Source organism: Anabrus simplex, chromosome 13, assembly GCF_040414725.1.
Source record: "Anabrus simplex isolate iqAnaSimp1 chromosome 13, ASM4041472v1, whole genome shotgun sequence".
Classification (NCBI taxonomy): Eukaryota; Metazoa; Arthropoda; class Insecta; order Orthoptera; family Tettigoniidae; genus Anabrus; species Anabrus simplex.
The window spans coordinates 44113462-44133743 of NC_090277.1; the positions used below are offsets into that span (position 1 = coordinate 44113462).

The 20282-nt window shown below is 39.1% G+C and overlaps 1 protein-coding gene across 1 annotated transcript in view; it reads left to right on the forward strand.

Moving 5' to 3' along the window:
• Nucleotides 1-20282, forward strand: part of LOC136884962 (HEAT repeat-containing protein 5B) — a 390022-nt gene that overhangs the window by 320270 nt on the left and 49470 nt on the right. Inside the window, exons 27-29 of the mRNA XM_067157308.2 lie at nt 6422-6670; nt 9614-9776; nt 18457-18572. Coding sequence (XP_067013409.1) covers nt 6422-6670; nt 9614-9776; nt 18457-18572 — 528 coding nt within the window. The remainder of the gene's footprint in view (nt 1-6421; nt 6671-9613; nt 9777-18456; nt 18573-20282) is intronic.

Here is a 20282-nt window from a genome sequence, read left to right on the forward strand (position 1 = left end):
TTTGAAACAAAGAGATGTGTCCAACAAGGAAGTGCCCTATCACCACTCCTGTTTGTAATAGTAATGGACAAGGTCATAAAATCTATCAAGAAAATTGACAGTCAACCAAACGCCCTGGTATTTGCTGATGATGTGCTTTTATGGGAAGAAACAGAAGCTGAAGCTCAGAAAAAACTTAACAAATGAAACAATACATTCAAAAATTTTGGACTGAAGATGAGCAAAACAAAGACAGTGGAAATGACCATCAACAGGGAAGGAACAAGCTCAAATATATTTTGGAAGGAGTAAAAATCGAATCAGCTTCCCACTTCAAGTGCCTCGGAAGTACAATCTCAAAAGAAAACACTGTTAGGCAGGAAATACTCAGCAGGACACAGAAAGCATCAAACTTCTACAGTCAAGTCAGAAATCTTCTCTGGGACTGCAAAATTCCACAAAAAGCGAATCATGTACCACACTTACTTCGTACCAATCCTCGCATATGGTTTGGAGACGTACCCTACTAAACAGACTTCAATAGAATCCAAGCAACTATTCATTAGAACCATGAACCAAACTACCAGAAAGGATAAGATCAGAAATGAAGTGAATAGGAAAGTAGCTGGTATCAAGGTTCCTATTACCAGTGTCATGGTATGTGCACATAATGAAAATGAACAGGGAAAGACCTGCAAGAAAATATTTTGACCTTAATCTCATAGGAAGAAGACCACAGGGAAGACCAAGAAAATGCTGGATAAAGACTGTAAGATCAGACGTGGAGGAGAGAGGACACAAATGGAAAGGATGTACTGGAACAGAAGATGTATGAAGACAGAAAGAGATGGCGAGCGCTTGTAAACTACACCCGGGAAACTGGAGTTGGGAAATGATGATGATGATGATGACTCCTGTTTATCTAAATTAAAAATTAGGCTATGTTTTGTTGTTAATTAAAATTGAAGTTGGTGGGGATTAGGGGGTATTTAAAGAAAGGTCATTAAAGTGACCAAATCCTACTCATTTCAATAGTTTCAACATGAGAAACAAAACCCTTGGGTCCAAAGGACCCAGAAATCCAGGATTTTAGGCTCTAGGATGAACCACTTTTGAGGCTTGGAGCCTGCTGCATGTTAACACAACACCACTTGATAGTTGTGTGCGACATTTTCGAGAATGATTTCCTATTCACAACGTGCTATGGCTGTGGAGTTTTAACAGCAACTCGTGCAAATAAAGTTCTCAGCAGGTGCTGAGTTTTCCTGTGCAGGGTTGAAACAATTTTTTCCTCTTCATTTTTTCATTATGGCTACCATGCACACCTATCTATGCTGGGCTCAAATCTCTAACATAATGCTGAATGAAGACAGAGTGACTATCTTGGGTACTGCCTTGCATCTTAACTGGTACTGTATAATTAAAGATAAAAATTTCATAATGTTCCGTATTGAAATGTATCACAATGGAATTGAAATAATAAATAAGGTAGTTCACCGGGAGAGTTGGCCGTGCGCGTAGAGGCGCGCGGCTGTGAGCTTGCATCCGGGAGATAGTAGGTTCGAATCCCACTATCGGCAGCTCTGAAGATGGTTTTCCGTGGTTTCCCATTTTCACACCAGGCAAATGCTGGGGCTGTACCTTAATTAAGGCCACGGCCGCTTCCTTCCGACTCCTAGGCCTTTCCCATCCCGTCGTCGCCATAAGACCTATCTGTGTCGGTGCGACGTAAAGCCCATAGCAAAAAAAAAATATAAGGTAGTTCAACCTATTCAATACAAATAAATACGAAATGTAGTGTTACATTCCTATTTAATTATAAGTGGAAGCGGTACCGGTTTCGACCCTGATCCGGGTCATCATCAGCCGAATAAAACTCAAAAAACAATGCATAGGTAAGAAAGAAATTAAAGATCAAGTCCCCACAAAAACAGTTGAAGAGGCAAAATAAAACAACGGGGATAGGCACTGTAAAATTCAGAAGTAGAAGGTAAGTCACTTAAAAGAAGCAAGGCGCAATCTTCTGAACAACAGCATAGCACACGCAAAGTTCGGCATTGTCTCATAATGTTTACGAGAAGTGGAGAACAGTTAAATGAGCCAGCCTGCATACACTATCGGGCGCGAAGTCACAACACAATCCAACAAATGTGAAGATGCAAAATCGTGCAGAAGCCGAAGACGAGTAGCTCAATTGAAGTAAATTGCCAGCTCCCGAAGATCAGCGCGACATATTCAACGTCAGGCAGGCACTGTACTTTCAAACACCGACTGAACTTGATGAATAGCTTAATGATCCAGTATTTGCTTTGGTCGCAAAAGTGTACATATATATATATATATATACATATAATATAATTCAATATAATTGAAATATGTAACTAGGATCTTGTAGATTTTTTAGAAGTTTTTTACGTCAACTTCTTGCTAGTGTATCTCGAGATATTACACTGCCAAGGTATGTAAAGTTTTCCACACTTTCCAGTGGGTAGTTTTCTTGCATGATGTTTGCTGGTCGTCCCTCCCTGTTTATTGCTATCACTGCTGTTTTGGGTTTGCTTATCTTGAGACTGAATTCCTGGAACTTAACCTTCCATTCATTGAGTCTCAACTGGACTTGTTCCTCAATTTCTCCCTAGATCATAATGTCATCAGCGGTTTTCTTGATGTTCTTTATTATGTCATCCATGATAATGATAAACAGTAATGGGAATAGTGCACCGCTGTGCTGGACTCTACTTTTGGTCTGGAACCAGGATAAATGGTCATCACCCAATCGCACACAGCTGGTGCAATGCTCCTATAGCATCTGAACTTTCCTCTCCAGTCCCTCCGGCACATTCTTTTTTTAAGGGATATAAACTTCATGTTCGTTGGTCCGTATTGAACTGTGATTACATTAATAGTTAAATCAATTTTATCAGTTCCACCTTTTCAATACAAAGTTTTGCAATATGTTTACATTACAAGTTAATTTTAATTTGGTACTAGTTTCAGCCTAAGGTCAAGGTCATCATCAGCTATAACACAAATTATACAATGTATCAAATAGTCCAAAAACAATGTACAGTACAATGATATTAAATTGAACATGTGAGAGTTGGAGTGTGTTACAAAGTTAAAACTGAAGATGAAAGGTAGTCACAATGATATTAAAAAATTGAAAATTAAATCGTGCACACAATACATTAAAATAAGGCAATTGAATGCCACTAAGGAATGTCTCTAGTTAATTGATCTGGATGCTGACATTCCTTATTCTCAGGCATTCCCATATCTTCTCTCTTGCAATGCTGTCATATACCTTAATGAATTGTATGCCCTCAGTGGCTTTGTGTTGGTTTTTGTGGAGCTCATCAAATATAGCTACATCTCCCTCATTCAAGTTGATAGGTGAGATTGGATTGTTTAATAGTTTAGATACTTTATCTTGGGTGTCAATGGATGTAATTTTTTAAAGCAGTTTGTACATTATACGTCAACTTTTTTTTTTCCTCATTCATTTTAATGCTATTCCTTTTCTCCCCCTCAGGTTAGTGTTAAGAAAGGATGCTTGTCCAGTTGTACTTCCTCTTTTAAAAAGAAAGGTGAATACCAAGGCATCAACATTTGAGACTCATCCTCTGTATGGCTACAACCCAGTATGATCATGACCTAAATGAAGAAAAAGATAACACCATTCAAGGGCTTCCAGGAACACCATAGCAAGCAAAACTGAAATGTGTTGTGGAAGATGCAAACATCTCGAGAAGCAGCAAACACCCAACGAAGATCTTCTCCCTGGTCATACAGAGAGGACTGCGCGGTTTGGAGGAGATCTCTCAATAGGCTACGTCGGGTGTCATGAGGTGGAAGACCAACCTGCAGAGATGGAATCTTGACATTCAAGTGTGGAGAAATGTAGACTTCAGTCTACTTGCTACAGTGTCACCTGTACCCAGCCACTGTTTAAAGCAACTGTAAATGCACTGGACATCATCAACTTGTGGCGTTTCATAATTTATTTCTTTGAGCAGTGTCTTTCAAGTACTGTATGTATTGTGTGTACCTATTTGTTTATTTATTGTAATATGCTTAGTGTCAATCTTTCTTAGGATATAAACTTAATGGTTTTGATCCGTATTGAATTGTGATCACATTAATAATTATGAAATTAATGTTGTAATGGTCCACTTTTTTCAATACTATAATATGCAATATTATTAAATTATATTACTAAACTAGGGACTAGTTTCGGCCTTGGCTGGCCATCTTCAGTCTTAATGTAATACATCTAATAATTAAACAAATGTACAAATTCACAATTGACATAAAACATAAAAAACAACAATTAGGCCACCACATGCCACAACGAGAGGTTAACTTCATGTACACCGCAATGAATTGTGAATTTATACCAGCCACAAATTAAGAATGTGTCACCTGTACCCAGCCTGACAATGTCCAACAGCATTTCAGCATGATTTCAACAAGCACTACGGGAACATTTCATTTTATTTACGTTGGTTGATGTGGAAACACCATCAAGCAGTTCTACGTCAGCTGGTGGTTATTTACAGTGGCGTCTATTGGCTTGCATACTGCTAACACCACTGAAGTAGATTTGGTGACTGATGATCTGACTATGAATCAGCATTTACCAGTTCCCATTTTGCAATTGTCTTTGTAATGATTAGCAGTGATGGAACTTACAATTCTATGAATATTAAGGCAAGAAAGAGTCTGGATGATGAGCATACTCCAGAATTTAGAGCCTAATTTATTTTTCAAATTTTACACATAGTTCATCCCAGATTTTAATGTCAATTATGTGTTTGTACCCTTGTTTTTATGTCAGTTGTGTGTTTGTACATTTGTTTAGTTATTAGATGTGTTACATTAAGGCTGAAGATTTCCAGCCAAGGCCGAAACTAGTCCCTATTTTAGTAATGTAATTCAATAATATTGCATATTATGGTATCGAAAATCATTCCAATACTTACATATGGGATTGAAATTATATGGACACATCTGAATGAAAAGAACTTAGCAACACTGGAAAGAGTTAAAGCAACATACATCAAAAGAGCAATCGGAGTGGCAAAAACAACAAGATCCAGATTAGTCTACCTTCTCGCGCAGGAAACTTTCCTCATAGAGAATTTAAGGACAATGTACCCCCTGCCTAACACAACGGCATCGGAGAACCTACTAAGGACACTAATAAGGAAAAGAGAAGTACCCACGGAACGCTATGGAACTGGGGCCATGATCAATCGTACATGGACAGTTTGAGATGAGGCACGTGTTTACAAGACTTGCAGTACATGGATTCCACCATGTCATTTGCGAAAACCCAACATACCACGAACCGTCAAACTCATGCAAGTGTACATTATGTGGACAGTTATGTGAACGATATCACCTAGAATTCTGCAACAAGAGGACTAGATCAATCAGAGACTATGCTACCAATGTTGCAAGTGTTAAATTGTTATAATACCTTTCACGCTGCAATAAATGTTTTATTTATAGTATTGAAAAAGGTGGACCATTACGACATTAATAATTATTAATGTCATTCTGTCTTGTTAAACTTGCTTTTGACACAATAATAATTAGGACCCATATTTTACTGAATAGTCTTTTTTTTTTTTCTTTCCTAAGTCAGTGAGGATGCATAGTAGCAGTTAAGTGCATTCTGCAATAAATATTTTAAATCTGTGGGTGTTTTGTAGATCATTAGAATGAGTTTTATCAATATTTTTCAGATTTATTCTTTTTTTTTACATTCAGATGGAGTTTTAGATTATTTTCTTCACTTTCTGTTCTTTAATAGTTCATTTTATTTTTGCCTATGGTTAAATGTTCTTTTTAAAAAAATTTGATGGGTGAAATCTAGTTGAGGGTTGTGGTTTTATTTTTTTTTCCTCAGGTCAGTGGCATATTGCTTTTCTCTTTAGGCAACTAAACTCGACCTTGCCCTGTGTATTAGAGTAATTGAAACCACTGTGTGTTCTTCCACATGTTAAGATTATGGGGCATCCCCTTCACTACTGACACACATGTTTAGTTAGGTTGAAAAAAAAAAAAATAGAAATGAGAATCACCTAGTAATAATAATTATTATTTTAGTAGTAGCGCACTTATTCTGTTAAAAAGTTTGTTGTGTTACAATACAGTTATTGTAATCAGTAATCATTGTTTGCCTTGGAACATTATTAATTATCATGAAATAAATTTGTAGTTTTCATAAGGTAATTGTTTACTGTTTTTTGTCATTTTAAGAGAATTTTAAGGAAATATTTAGGTATTTTTTTATAAATATGTAGTTCATAAACATGTGAGCTCTAGTAGTTATAATCATAATGATGATAATCACTAAAATTCACATTCTAATGCTATTCAGTTATATAGCTGAATGAATAATTTGAGTTAAAGAAACTTTTATCGTTGTGAACAGAATTCGCCAGCCAGCTTCCTCATGACGGAGGGGCGTTCTATACCACTGACACGATGGAATCATCGCGTCCTCACTACATCTCATCCTGGCCCCCCATCCTTCATGCTGCTGCTTTGTGGCTAAATGCAACAGGGTTCGATAGTCAGCCAGAGAAGATACCAGCGAATGCCCCTGGATCTCCTATCCGCATCAATAACAATGGTGCTGCCACTGCTAACTCCAGTAGTGATCGGTTTCATCTGCTGTTCGGTAAGTACTGCATTTACAAATAATGTGATATTCACCATCATCTCAGTATTGAAAATAAAAAATAAAAATAAAATCATGATTGTCTAGCACCAGACTGAGTGGCTCAGACCCAACTTGACAGGTTCGATCCTGACTCAGTCTGGTGGTATTTGAAGTTTCTCAGATATGTCAGCCTCGTGTCGGTAGATTTACTGGCATGTAAAAGAGCTCCTGCAGGACAAAATTCTGGTTCCTCAATGTCTCTGAAAACTATAAAAGAGTAGTTAGTGGGACATAAAGCAAAATAACATTATTATCATTGTCTGGTATAGTTTCCAGCCCCTGGTCTGATCTATTTAGAATATGAGCTTCTCCATCCATCATTTCTCCATCGTTACTCTGTTCCAGTCTTCTCAGTACAGTACTTCACTCCCTTCAGCCATCTGTGTCTGGATCTTACCTTCCACCTCTTGCTCCTAGTTGCATCTCATGCATTCTTCTGGGTATCCTTAAGTCCTCCATTTGTTTGAGTGTCCAGACCATCTTAGTAAGAGTTCCTCTTTCATTGCTTCCCTCACATTCTGTCTCTTCTTATGACTCTTATTCTGCTCCTCAAGAATTATATTTCACTTACTTGCACTCTACTAATATCACTTCATTTCATTACCCAAGCCATAGGTTAGTTTTGCAACATAATGGGTATGATATATAATTTTAAAAACCCAAAACCAAACTACATGGCTCAACAGCCCTGAAGGGTCATGGCCTGCCAAGCAACCACTGCTCAGCCCGAAGGCCTGCAGATTACAAAATGTCACATGGTTGGCACGACAAATCCTCTCGGCCGTTATTCTTGGCTTTTTAGTCCGGGGCCACCATCTCGCCGTCAGATGGTTCATCAGTTATAATCATGTAGGCTGAGTAGACCTCTAACCAGCCCTCAGATCCAGGTAAAAATCCCTGACCTGGGCAGGAATTGAATCCAGGGCCTCTGGTTAAGAGGCAGGCATGTTATCCCTACACTGCGGTGCCGGTATGATATATAATAAACTGTTATACAAAACAAATACACTCAAGATATTGAAAGGTAAACACACTAGACAACAGTTGAAAATCAACAAGCAGAGAATAGGAAGAGCGATTCCAGAAGCAGAAAGACCGTTCAGAAAGGATGAAACAGTATTGGGCTGACAAAATGAAGAAAAACCTCCATAAACCTGACTAAAGTAGTCCTATGTTGGTTAAAAAATTAAAATAAATAAATATAATAATCTATTACGCTTATGACTGACACCAGTATGGACCTTGAAATTCAAGTCCAAGCATGGTTTGATCATCTGAGAAGGTTTGGCCTTTGTCTGATCATCCATAAGACTGAGTAACTAAAAATGCCTCCTTACAAATTAATAGAGTCCCTCTTACCAGGGTAGATACAGTGTGGCTTCCTAGGGTCTCGACTGCAGAGTGATGATTGCATGAATGAAGATGTGTGAGCAAGAATCGGAGAGACCTGGATGCGATTCAGGGATATCGGGTATTTTTCTTTTTTTTTTTTACAATTTGCTTTACGTCGCAGTAACACAGATAGGTCTTATGGCGAGGGTGGGACAGAAGTTGGAAGGGAGTGACCATGGCCTTGATTAATCCAGCAGTCCAACCTGGTATGAAAATGAGAAACCTCGGAAAACCATCTTCAGGCCTGCTGACAGTGGGGTTTGAACCCGCTGTTTTCCGAATGCAAGCTGCATGACTCAAACCGCACAGTCACATGCTTGGTGTCACAGGTATTATGTGTGATGGAAAGTGGCCTACGTGCCTAAAATCAAGGATATGTTCCACATTGGTAAGATCAGTTGCAGTATATGGTACTGAGTGCTGCCCTACTCCTGGAAGTGTTGCACATTATGAAAATGTGAATATTATAAAAAAACATTGGAGATTTCTCTGCATGACCATATCTATCATAGAACTAGTGGGTATAGCTTCATTCAATGAGAAAATGTAGAAACAGAGACTTCATTGGTATGGACATGTTTTATTACGAGCTCCTCCTAATTCTCTTACCAGCTCAGCCTGCCATATTAGTGTCGGAGCTGCCTCTGTGGATCAGCGGTAGAGTGTCGGCCTCCGGATCCCAAGATAGCGGGTTCAAACCCGGCAGAGGTAGTCGGATTTTTGAAGGGCGGAAAAAGTCCATTCGACACTCCATGTCGTACGATGTCGGCATGTAAAAGATCTCTGGTGACACATTGGGTGTTTACCCGACAAAATTAATTAAATCTCAGCCATAGACGCCCAAGAGAGTTTCGGTTTACTCGGTCTGCCACCTAGTGGGGGCCTAGAGAAAAACGGAACGTCGAAATTGACGAGCAGACAGCCAGATGGCGTCAAATTGAAATGTCTGCACACGGTAGCTGAGGCCATACGATTATTATTATTATTTTTAGTGTCGGAGGCAACAAGGACGTCCTAAATTAAAGCGACTGGACAATATGAATGCTGACCTACGAACTTGAAATCTTAGACGTGATAGACACATGAAGGGGCGTGCATAGATCTGGAAAACTCTAAGATGATGGTGGTATAATATGTACTGCCTTGCTCCAGATCAGGCTATCAGTGTATTTGTCTCTCTTCCTCATTCCCAAATCTTGGTTTCTTTCTACCACCTTCCTCTGCTATACTTCCTAAGTATTTAAAACTTTCTGCCTTTTTCATCCCTGTCCCCCAAGCAGTATATCTACTGCTGATCAGTCTTTCTTCCTTATTATAATCAGAAACTCACTTTTCTTCATATTGAACTTCATCCTATACTTTTCTACTGTTTATACCCATGGGTATATGATTAAGAAGAATTTTGATATCTATTACTTTTGATATGCAAGCAGTGGTGAGTCCCAAGAATGAAAGTTGCACAAGGAGTCCCTTGGACTGAATGAATAAAATAAATATTTGTTGTTACAGGTATCTGCATGGAAGCCTTGTGCAGTCCTCGTTCTTCAGAGCCATTGGAGAGTGTCCTCACCTGTTTACAAGCTCTGTACACCCTCTTAGATTCCCCTTGGCCTCGACAGGTGCTCATGGCCGATCGCTCTCTGGCCATAGAACTTTGTAATGTCCTCCACAGGTTGGTTCATTTGCTATAGTAAAATATCCAAAATTACAGATTTTTCTTAATGTGTAGGTAAAATACAAGACATCTCATTTCCTTTCATACACTGTAACTGATTACGTCTGTTGTTGTTGTATGTTTTTTTTTCCTTTTCTATTTGCTTTACGTCGCACTGACACAGATAGATCTTATGGCAATGATGGGACAGGAAAGGCCTAGGAATGGGAAGGAAGCAGCCGTGGCCTTAATTAAGGTACAGTCTCAGCATTTGCCTGGTGTGAAAACGTGAAACCACCGAGCTCGATAGCTGCAGTCGCTTAAGTGTGGCCAGTATCCAGTATTCGGGAGATAGTGGGTTCGAACCTCACTGTCAGCAGCCCTGAAGATGGTTTCCCATTTTCACACCAGGCAAATGCTGGGGCTGTACCTTATTAAGGCCACAGCCGTTTCTTTCCCACTCCTAGCCCTTCTCTGTCCCATCGTCACCATAAGACCTATCTGTGTCGATGCGACTTGTAAAAAAAATTAATTAAAAAAAAAAAATTAAAAAAAAGTGAAACCACGGAAAACCATCTTCAGGGCTGCCGACAGTGGGATTCGAACCCACTATCTCCAGGATGCGAGCTCACAGCTGCACGCCCCTAACGGCACGGCCAACTCGCCCAGTACAGTCTGTTGTTAGCTTTATACAGAAAGGCACAAATACCTGTGCTATTGAAATAAAGCAAGGAGTCAGGCTAGGCTGTGTTTTATCTCCACTCCTCTTCAATATTTACTCTGAAAAGGTATTTTCTGAAGTACTAGAAAGAAAACAGGAGGAAATCTTTAATGGGATCGCAGTAAATAATCTGCAATATACAGATGACACTGTTCTGCTTGCAACAAGTGCTGAAGATCTGCAGACATTACTAAACTGTGTGGTCGAACACAGTGCTGCAGCAGGTCTGCATTTAAACACGAAAAAGACCAACGCTTTATATAAGTATCTCAGCCGTGTAGTTGCTAGAACGATGCTGGTGAAATTAGGTCCCAGATTGAACAGGCAAGAACTGCATTCAAGAGAATGAGCAAAATTCTCTGTAACAGGGACTTTAAGATCAATCTCCTACTCCATTTACTTTGGTGTTATGTATTTTCTGTCTTACTTTATGGTGGCGAGACTTGGACCTTAACAGAGAACACCACCAAAAAACTTTGATCCTTTGAGATGTGGTGCTACTGAAGCCTGCTCAGAATATCATGGGTTGACAGAATTTTTAACATTGAAGTACTACTACACCTGAACAAAGAGCAGAGAGGTCATGCGCAACATCAAAAAGAAGAAACTTAAGTACTTTGGCATTATCATTCAAAATGTCCAGCTCCATGGCTAAATGGTTTGCCTACTGGCCTTCGGTCACAGGGGTCCCACGTTCGATTCCCGGCAGGGTTGGGAATTTTAACCATCATTGGTTAATTTCTCTGGCATGGCGGCTGGGTGTATGTGTCGTCTTCATTATCATTTCATCCTCATCACGACGTGCAGGTCGCCTACGGGTGTCAAATCAAAAGACCTGCACCTGGCGAGCCGAACATGTCCTTGTACACTCCCGGCACTAAAAGCCATACACCATTTCATTTTATATCATTCAGAATGACAAATATAGACTCCTTCAGCTTATCAGGAAGGAGAATATCTTGGCTACGGAATCTACAAGAACGGTATGGGCTCAGTACCCCCACGCTTTTCCGAGTTGCAGAGAACAAGAAGCAGATCACCCTGATAAGTCGACATCCAATGAGGATATGGCCCAAGAAGAAGAAGACGATTTGGTTTATATTTGACTGATTGTGTAATGCTAGTTATCTTGTGAGTGATTGTTGGAACTGTGGGTCTGCTGTCATGAGCAGTGTTGTGTCTACCTTATTGGTGTGCGAGTGTCGTTCATGAATGTCGTAAAATGATGCCAAAAATCCACTTATTGGGAGTGGTATATTATGGCCCTTTCTCATGCTTGTTATTTATATAGACAAATAGTGAAACAGTGTTGGGAGAATGGTTTAACACTCAGAGTGACTGTTGTGAAAGCTACTGTGGCCTGTTACACACAGCAGGAGCCGCTGATGGAAAATTCACACACAAAAGCTCCAGGAAGAGGGCACCAAAGAAAGTATCACTTGTAGTGCTTTGTGGGATTCGCAGATTGGCATGCCAAGGAAATCTAGTATCCCAATGTGGCATGTTGATAATACACAAGGTAAAAAAGCATGAAAGTGAATGCAAGATACGTCCAATGATCATCAACACCTGTCTGTCGGGCAGACATCCCACAATTGTATTGAGTGGACTCAAACCAGGTGCAGATCCATATTGTTAAGGCGTAATGAAATCATACCGCAGAACATCTGTATACCCCCAGAATATCTCTTGTGTTTTTATGAGGAAATGGAATGGGAATTAGGAATATGTGTCATTCTATCTCAAGACGTTCCTGTGAAGAGTCTATGCCTATCCAGTGGATTTCTTTGGATGTGTACTGTTTAACCCTCTTGGAGCCAAGAGCCGATCTGGTCGGCCACTCCCCATCAGCTGGAAGAGGCCAGAGGTCCACCTCCACTCTACTACTGTAAAGTGCCAGGCCGTTTTCAGTGGAAATACATGTATTTTAAAATTCGCGTATATCTACCGCTGTATAGCAAATACCGGCATGAAATTTTGTACATATCGACTACGTAGAATAAGAAACTGGTTTGGAGTGATATAAAGAGTCAAAGACGTTTTATTGTTGATTTATAGTTGTCGATAACGTTTATTTTTAGGAAGAGAAAAATATTTTCACACTTTCTCTCTCAATATCTACTTTGAAAAAATAATTTACGATACAAAAGAATATACGTAATTATGTATAATGTATTTCTAAATACAATTCTATAGAATAACTAATTTGAACGAGAAAATTAAAAACGTAAAAAATAAAAATTCGAACATATGTCACTAGTAAAAACAAGACAATTTTACTCACCGATAAAATTCGCGTACGTGTATCGATGTTTGGCAAATACTGACAACAAATTTTCTACGTGCGGACAACACAGTATTAAAATAATTCTGAAATATTAAATAAGTAAAAAATAGTAGTTGATATTATAGTTTTTTTTTTTTTTCAGAAAAAGAATTTCTCGTTTTTTCTGTTGCAGTATACATTAGAAAAATAATTTTACAATACAACAGAATTTACGAAATTAAGAAATGTATGGCACTAAAGCCGTGATTTGCTTTGACCTACTAAGCCACCGCTGCTCAGTTCGGTACCTGCAGTTTACGAGGTGAATCATGGTCAGTGAGACGGATCCTCTCAGTAATTATTCTTGGTTTTCCAGACCGGGATCGCCCTCTCGCCCTCAGATATATCCTCAATTGCAATCACTTAGGGTCACTTAGATTGAGTGGACCTCGAACCAACCCTCAGGACCAGGCGAGAATTCTTGGCCTGGGCGGGAATCGAACACATGACCTCCGGGTGAGAGGCAGGCACGCTACACTTGGCTCGCGGAGACCGGCATTTAGGTAATGATAGAGGACTATATGTGACTATAAGGTTTAGCATAGAGTAAGTGAAAAGTAAATTGAAGTACGATATAGGCGGAGAATCAGACGGTAGGGCATGTTTAGGTCCAAGAACTTCCTTGAAGGAGACAGGAGGTTGAGGAATGTTGTCGGGTTCACTGGGACAAATTTCCACAAAATGTTCTCCAGAGACATCATCATCATTTTCGTTATCACTAGTTTCATCTCCCACCATATTCAGAGTAGCTTTAATGCTGTTAGACACAATTAAACGTCTCTTCTTTAGCTGCGGTGATTCCGCGGACGTGTCCGGTGTAATTTTGTCGCTACTCTCTGAACTAAATTCCCTATCGCTATCCGATAAATCATCCGCGTTAACTTCGCACTGTTCCAAATACTGCATTAATTTATTGTCATCATTACCTGCTGAAAAAATATCACGTGAACGACATGCCATTTTCCTGTCACAAATCCACTCACTGCAAGGAGCAATCTCTTACTGACCGGTTAGCGATATTTGTAAACACAGGAAACGACTTGTGAAAGGTATAACATCCTCTTAGAACTGCCAAAGCAAGGCCAGGCACACAATAAAGTGTAGCCCCTTTACTACAGGTTGTAACAAAAGTATGCACTTCACTATAGGTTGCCTCAAAATTACGTATACCACAGAATTTTAAGCCGGCCGATGTAATCGGCTCTGGCAACTTCCGACTGGATTCTTAACGGCCGACCAGATCGGCTCTGGCAATTTAAAGGCCGGGTGCTCGCACTACCGCCTGGCACCAAGAGAGTTAAAAGATGTCTCCGACATTGCCGTCTATACTACTTGAATAGTCTATGGATAGCTTGCAGGGAGGAATGGGACAGAATTCCCATGTCTGTGCTCTTCCAGAGTTTGTTTCACTGGAAACTTTGATGTTGGTTGATAGACCACAGTGCTGGGGTCCAATAGAACAATCGATAGTGGCAGTGCGGTATCGCGTAAGGCAAGTACACTTGAAAATCAGTCAGATATAAACCAAACAACTTTTTGTGTGGTGCATTCCAGAGTCACGCCCCATGCAGATTGTCAAATTGTAGCACAACTGAAAGAAAAAGTTAACCCTTTAACACTCATTGTGTGAAATGCGGGAAGTACATGCAGAAAGTACTGAGCATGTTCTTATCTGTTTTGAAAATATGTGAGTTAAATACAGTATGGGCAATATAAATGGTACAGTGAAACCCCGTTACAGTGTTTCTGCAGGGGATAAGGAAATGAAAGAATATGTGCAACGAGCAAACTTACTGTTGTTATGTCGTCCTATTCAGTACATGTGGCCATCTTTTGATGGAGATTTTGTATTCAAACATATTGCACAATTCCGCATGAGATTCATCGTTACTACTTTGTCTCGCACTTTCTTCTAGTTCATATTGCCCCCTATATATTCTCCATCGTCATTATCAAAATATAGCTGTCCAGAATCGCTATTTAAAGGAAACATTCAGTTTCTTCGTCAAGAAGAGATGAATGTATACTTCAGGATGCCATGATGGCTGCACGTTAGCGGGAAAGATGTTCCACTCCAAACAAACTGAAATAGTATCATATGGTTTCAAAACATGTGGAATGGAGTGTTATATCTGCCGCACAGAACTTTGAGCATTTCCATGGAATTTCAAAGCATGACACTATATCCCGTGAAGGTGAAGTACACACTACACCAAAACGTATATATACGCGTTTGCCGGACGAGGCACAAGGAAGGGACTGGTGTGATTATTCCATAATTTGTCTGTAGTGGGGGGGATCTTTGGATATTCTGGTGTCCATTAGCCATGATATGAGTCCTCTGATACGATATTTGGAGGCCCGTCTTTGATGCTATCTCATGTAACTTCTCTATGGCATACCTCGTTTATTCACTAGTCTTGGTAAAGATAGCTAGATCATCAGCAAAAAGCTAGGCACTTCACGTTAATATGTTAATATGTTGATATTTATATATATGGGTTTGGAGTTGAATGGGTTAAGGGAGTGTCATTAAAAACGATGAGAAAGAATATAAAAACAAGTGAAACATGATAAATCTAAAACAATAGGATGTTGTTGCAAGGTTGAGAACCTCTCAGTCTAAAAGTACAGCACATCACATTAAAAAGAGGACAAAATCACAAATTAAAACATGAGAACAGTCTATCCTCAATGAGTCACATGCTCATGTGGTGTACAGGGCAACAGTTAGTGGACGTAGTGTGAGGGAGATCAAATGCCAGGTACAGCGTTGTGATTCGAAATAGTGTAAACCATCAATAAAGTCCAATCTGTAATGAAAAGAAGGTAATTAAGTGTATGTGAAAAGCTCGAGCTAATGGATGAGAGATAAAATGAAAAAAACTTGAAACTTACTTATAGAATAATTGCCCTCTCAAACGGCCTGACCTTCTTGGTTTTAGAGGTCTCACTTCCACTAGTTGTGTTTGTAGCTGACTCAGCTGTGTTGGTATGGTTGGATGAGGGAGTGAAGGGAGTGAGGAAGGGAGGCACTAAGCTGGTAGGGAGAGGGAGAGGCGATGTTGAGTTGGAAAGCTGGAAGCTGGGTTCATTTTCATTATAAAATTGTTGGCAAATAAATGGAATGAACATTTTGAGTAAAGTGTTCTTTTTTTTTGTTAATCTCATTTAAATTGTAAAAAGGGGTTCCTAAATTGATCTCTGTTGATGTGGATGCTCTCGAGAATGTTGAGCAAGGTGCCTTTTTGTTCCCAATGTAGAATTTTCATACCGTGACCAATTGTCGTGTATTCGTGACCAGATTCTTTATGATCACTCATAGCTGAAAAGCGATTATATTTAAGAGCATTTTGATGTTCAGCATACCTTATTGCAAAGTTTTGGCCTGTTTGACCTATATAGCTGGAACTGCAGGATTGGCATTCCAATTTGTAAACTCCAGAGTTCGTGTATCTATTACTGTTATTATTATTATTATTATTATTATTATTATTATTATTATTATTATTATTATTATTATTATTATTATTATTATTATTATTATTATTATTATTATTATCATTATTATTATTATCATTTTTATCGTTATCATTATTATTATTATTATTATTATTGTTATTATTATTGTTATTGTTATTATTATTATTATTATTATTATTATTATTATTATTATTATTATTATTATTATTATTATTATAGGAAAGTAGAGAAAATCTTTTTAAGAGCAGGAGATAGTAAGTTCGAACCCCACTGTCGGCAGCCCGGAAAATGGTTTTCCGTGGTTTCCCATTTTCACACCAGGCAAATGCTGGGGCTGTACCTTAATTAAGGCTACGGCCACTTCCTTCCCACTTCTAGCACTTTCCTGTCCCATAGTCGCCGTAAGACATATCTGTGTCGGTGCAACGTAAAACTACTAGCAATTTACCCTGTTAAGTTTAGGAATTCAAGGCATTTTCCTGTTATTGTGCAGCTTTCTCCGACCCACCTCCTGTTGCAAGCACTCTTTCCTTCGTTGGAAATCACATTCTCCATTCACAAGCGATGACAAACAAAATTTTCAGGGCTGAGAAAAATGTGATTGTACTAAGCTGTAATAGCAAAATTTGTTATGCAATAAGTGAGGTAATTTTGAAACAAAAAACACAAATCATATGGCACTACAGTCCTGATGGGCCTTTGCCTACCAAGTAACCGCTGCTCAGCCTGAAGGCCTGCAGATTATGAGGTGACGCATGCTCAATGCGACGAATCCTCTCGGTCATTATTCTTGGTTTTCTAGACCGGGGTTGCCACCTTACAGTCAGATAGTTAATCATTTGTAATCATCTAGGTTGAGCAGACCTCGAACCAACCCTCAGGTCCAGGTAAAAATCCTTGGCCTGACCAGGAATCGAACCCAGGGCCTCGGCGTGAGAGAAGGACATGCTACTCCTAGACCGCGGGGCCGGCACTCACAAAGTTTTGCTGTACTGAAATTATAAACATGCTCTGAGTATCATCATACGTCATTATAACATGCAGGGTGACAATGGCAACACACATCTAATTGTGCTGGTAATAATAATAATAATAATCGTATGGCCTCAGTTACCGTGTGCAGACATTTCGATTTGACACCATCTGGCTGTCTGCTCGTCAATTTTGACATTCCGTTTTACTCTGGCCCACTAGATGGCAGACAGAGTAAACCGGATCTCTCTTGGGCGTCTGTGGCTGAGATTTTAATGAATTTTGTCGGGTAAATACCAAATGTATCACCAGAGATCTTTTACATGCCGACATCGTACGACATGGAGTATCGAATGGACTTTTTTCCGCCCTTCAAAAATCCGACTACCTCTGCCGGGTTTGAACCCGCTATCTTGGGATCCGGAGGCTGACACTCTACCACGGATCCACAGAGGCAGCTGGTACAGCACGTGTTCAAACTGTGCATCCGTGCATCTCGCAAGTTGTTCATAGTGGTCCTGTAGATTATTGTTCATATTCGTGAAGATATAAATTACTGTTTTTTTCTCTCCTATTCAGGAGCATTCCTAGGCAAGTCATTTGACAGGAAAATGGGTTCTTTGGGAATTCCCCAGATTACAAGAGGCTCCTTCCGTCTGCTTATTCCATTATTATATTAATATCACAATGCAGCCTATTTGTGTTTTATTCAATCTTAGAACTTTTAAGTCCTTCATTGCATTAAAAACCTCTGATAACCCCCATACATATGCCATACTGTAGGATTTGAGAGAGATTTATTGCAAAACTAATATTACTTGAACATAGAAATACACAGTTGAATTAAAGACAAGCAGGAGATGAAAACAACACACAAGTTTTAACTGAGATGTAAGAATATCAACATTGCAATTGACTGCCTTTCATTTTTTCTCCAAATTTCCCTTGACACACCAACTGTCCTCTTTGACACTGCCCATATGATTCACTCTCCATAATACTATAAAGAATAGTTATAAATTTCCTGAAAGAAGTCTTATCACTTGCCAGTTGACACTCGTTATGAAAACCTGTGCCAGTTTATTAGTTTATATTTTGTTATTAGCATTTCGATTTGCAAAATTTCAAGGGAGTTTTTTATGTCCATTGTTTGTTTTATGTGTAAGACAGAACTCTAAAAATCTGACACTTTGCAGGCTGCTGCTGACGCGTGACAGTCCGACTGCTCAGCTTCTAGTCATGGAGGTTCTAAAGCAGGTGATGAAGGCTGCTCAGGAAGACTTGGATCAAGTGAAGAAGAAGAAACTCAGAGGTAAACTAAATTTATGTGAGGGGGTGGATAAGTTCTGTTACTTCGTGTAAATTGTGTTTCTTCTTATTTATAGTCAAGCTGTAGGCTTCACAAACATTCTTCATTTGTCTGTGGGAGTTTTGTGCAAGAAAAAAAGAAAGATAGAAAGAAAGAAAGAAATTTTATTCACATATTGTTCGATTACTGACATTTGCAGGTATGATCGTCGAAAAATATACTTACTGTCCAGCTCAAAAAGGCAACTTTTTTTTTTTTTTCTAAAATGAGTTTTATTTTCATTTCATTTTAACTTTGAGTGACTGAAATAGTATTTTATGATATAATACTGTGATCTAGGAATTGGAAAAGGCTGCCTGGCCAATGCAGTAAAACCCTAAATTTGAGACGGCAAAATACAGAAAAAAAATGAAAATCAAATAACTTATATACCGGTACCTATTTAATTTTCTTCAAATATACCACAATATAAATTCAAACAGCTTACAATTAATAAAATCATCACGAAAATCAATTAAAATCGGTCCAATACTCAGATCATTCACAATTCACAGTCATCATCTGAAGTTTCACCATAGGAACTTTCGTCGCTGGCATCTTTCCACAAATAGTCGTCATCATTACCGTCCACTGAATTTGAAATTCCACATTTCTTAAAGCTTTTGTGCACTAGATCATTGTGTGCCCATGGGGTCTTGATCCAGCTGCAAATTTAAATGAAAAATCTTCATTATTGTCAGCATAATTGCACGAGTTACATCGGAGTTTAAATGTTTAACTTTTCACGTAGTGTTGTGCGCTAGTGGTGTCTGGATTAGTGTGGAATCGCATGCAAGCACTTGATTCCATGGGACATAACAAACCTGTCTGACATTGCACAACAACTGAGTGATTACGAACAAGCAGTAGAACACTAGGAGTTCAAAATACTCTGTTATGTCTTCTTTGTGATAACACTAAAACAGTTCATTTTTTAAGTTGATGTTTACCTGTCTAATATTATTGTTAATGCCCTGAGGGGAATAAATTTAAATGTTACCATGTTCACTTTTTACATAGTGTTCCCCGTCCGGCTACTCATTCCTGCCACCCACCTAACGAAAATTTCTGGGGAGAACACTGATTATCATCATCATCACATTGGCTCATTGAGGTATTATCTCTTCAAAGAACAATATGCGTATTTGTTATGAAAATGTCCGTCATGTTTTGTCCCCAAGTATACAAGCATGGTGATAGAAAAATCATACCACCCACTTTTCCCAAGTGAGTTACATAAACATTCCAAAACAAAACAAAGTGATTATCTATCATTTACCTTAGCTCTAATATCTAGTGAATTGCTCAGCAGAATTAAACAGCACAAAGGTAGATTTCTAGAGCCACAAATGGATAAATAACAGCAGGTGACACGCTGAGATTCACTTCCGTGAAGAAAGAACACTTAGACAGCTGATAAGAAGAACAGAGCATAATGCGCGCTCTATCCACAGAGTTAAGAACTAGCATAAAAGCACAAAGTGGTGGTAGTAGAAATTTACCATCATACAGCGTCCTCAGAATGAATTAAAAATTTGTTATATATTTCATGAATATTTTGGCCTGACTGTCAACATTCAAGAGATCAAAGTGCTTACTAAGCCTGCTCCTGGAACCCCCCCCCCCCTCGATTTTCATATCATCATATCCGGCGTAGCTCAGGAAAGGGTGGAG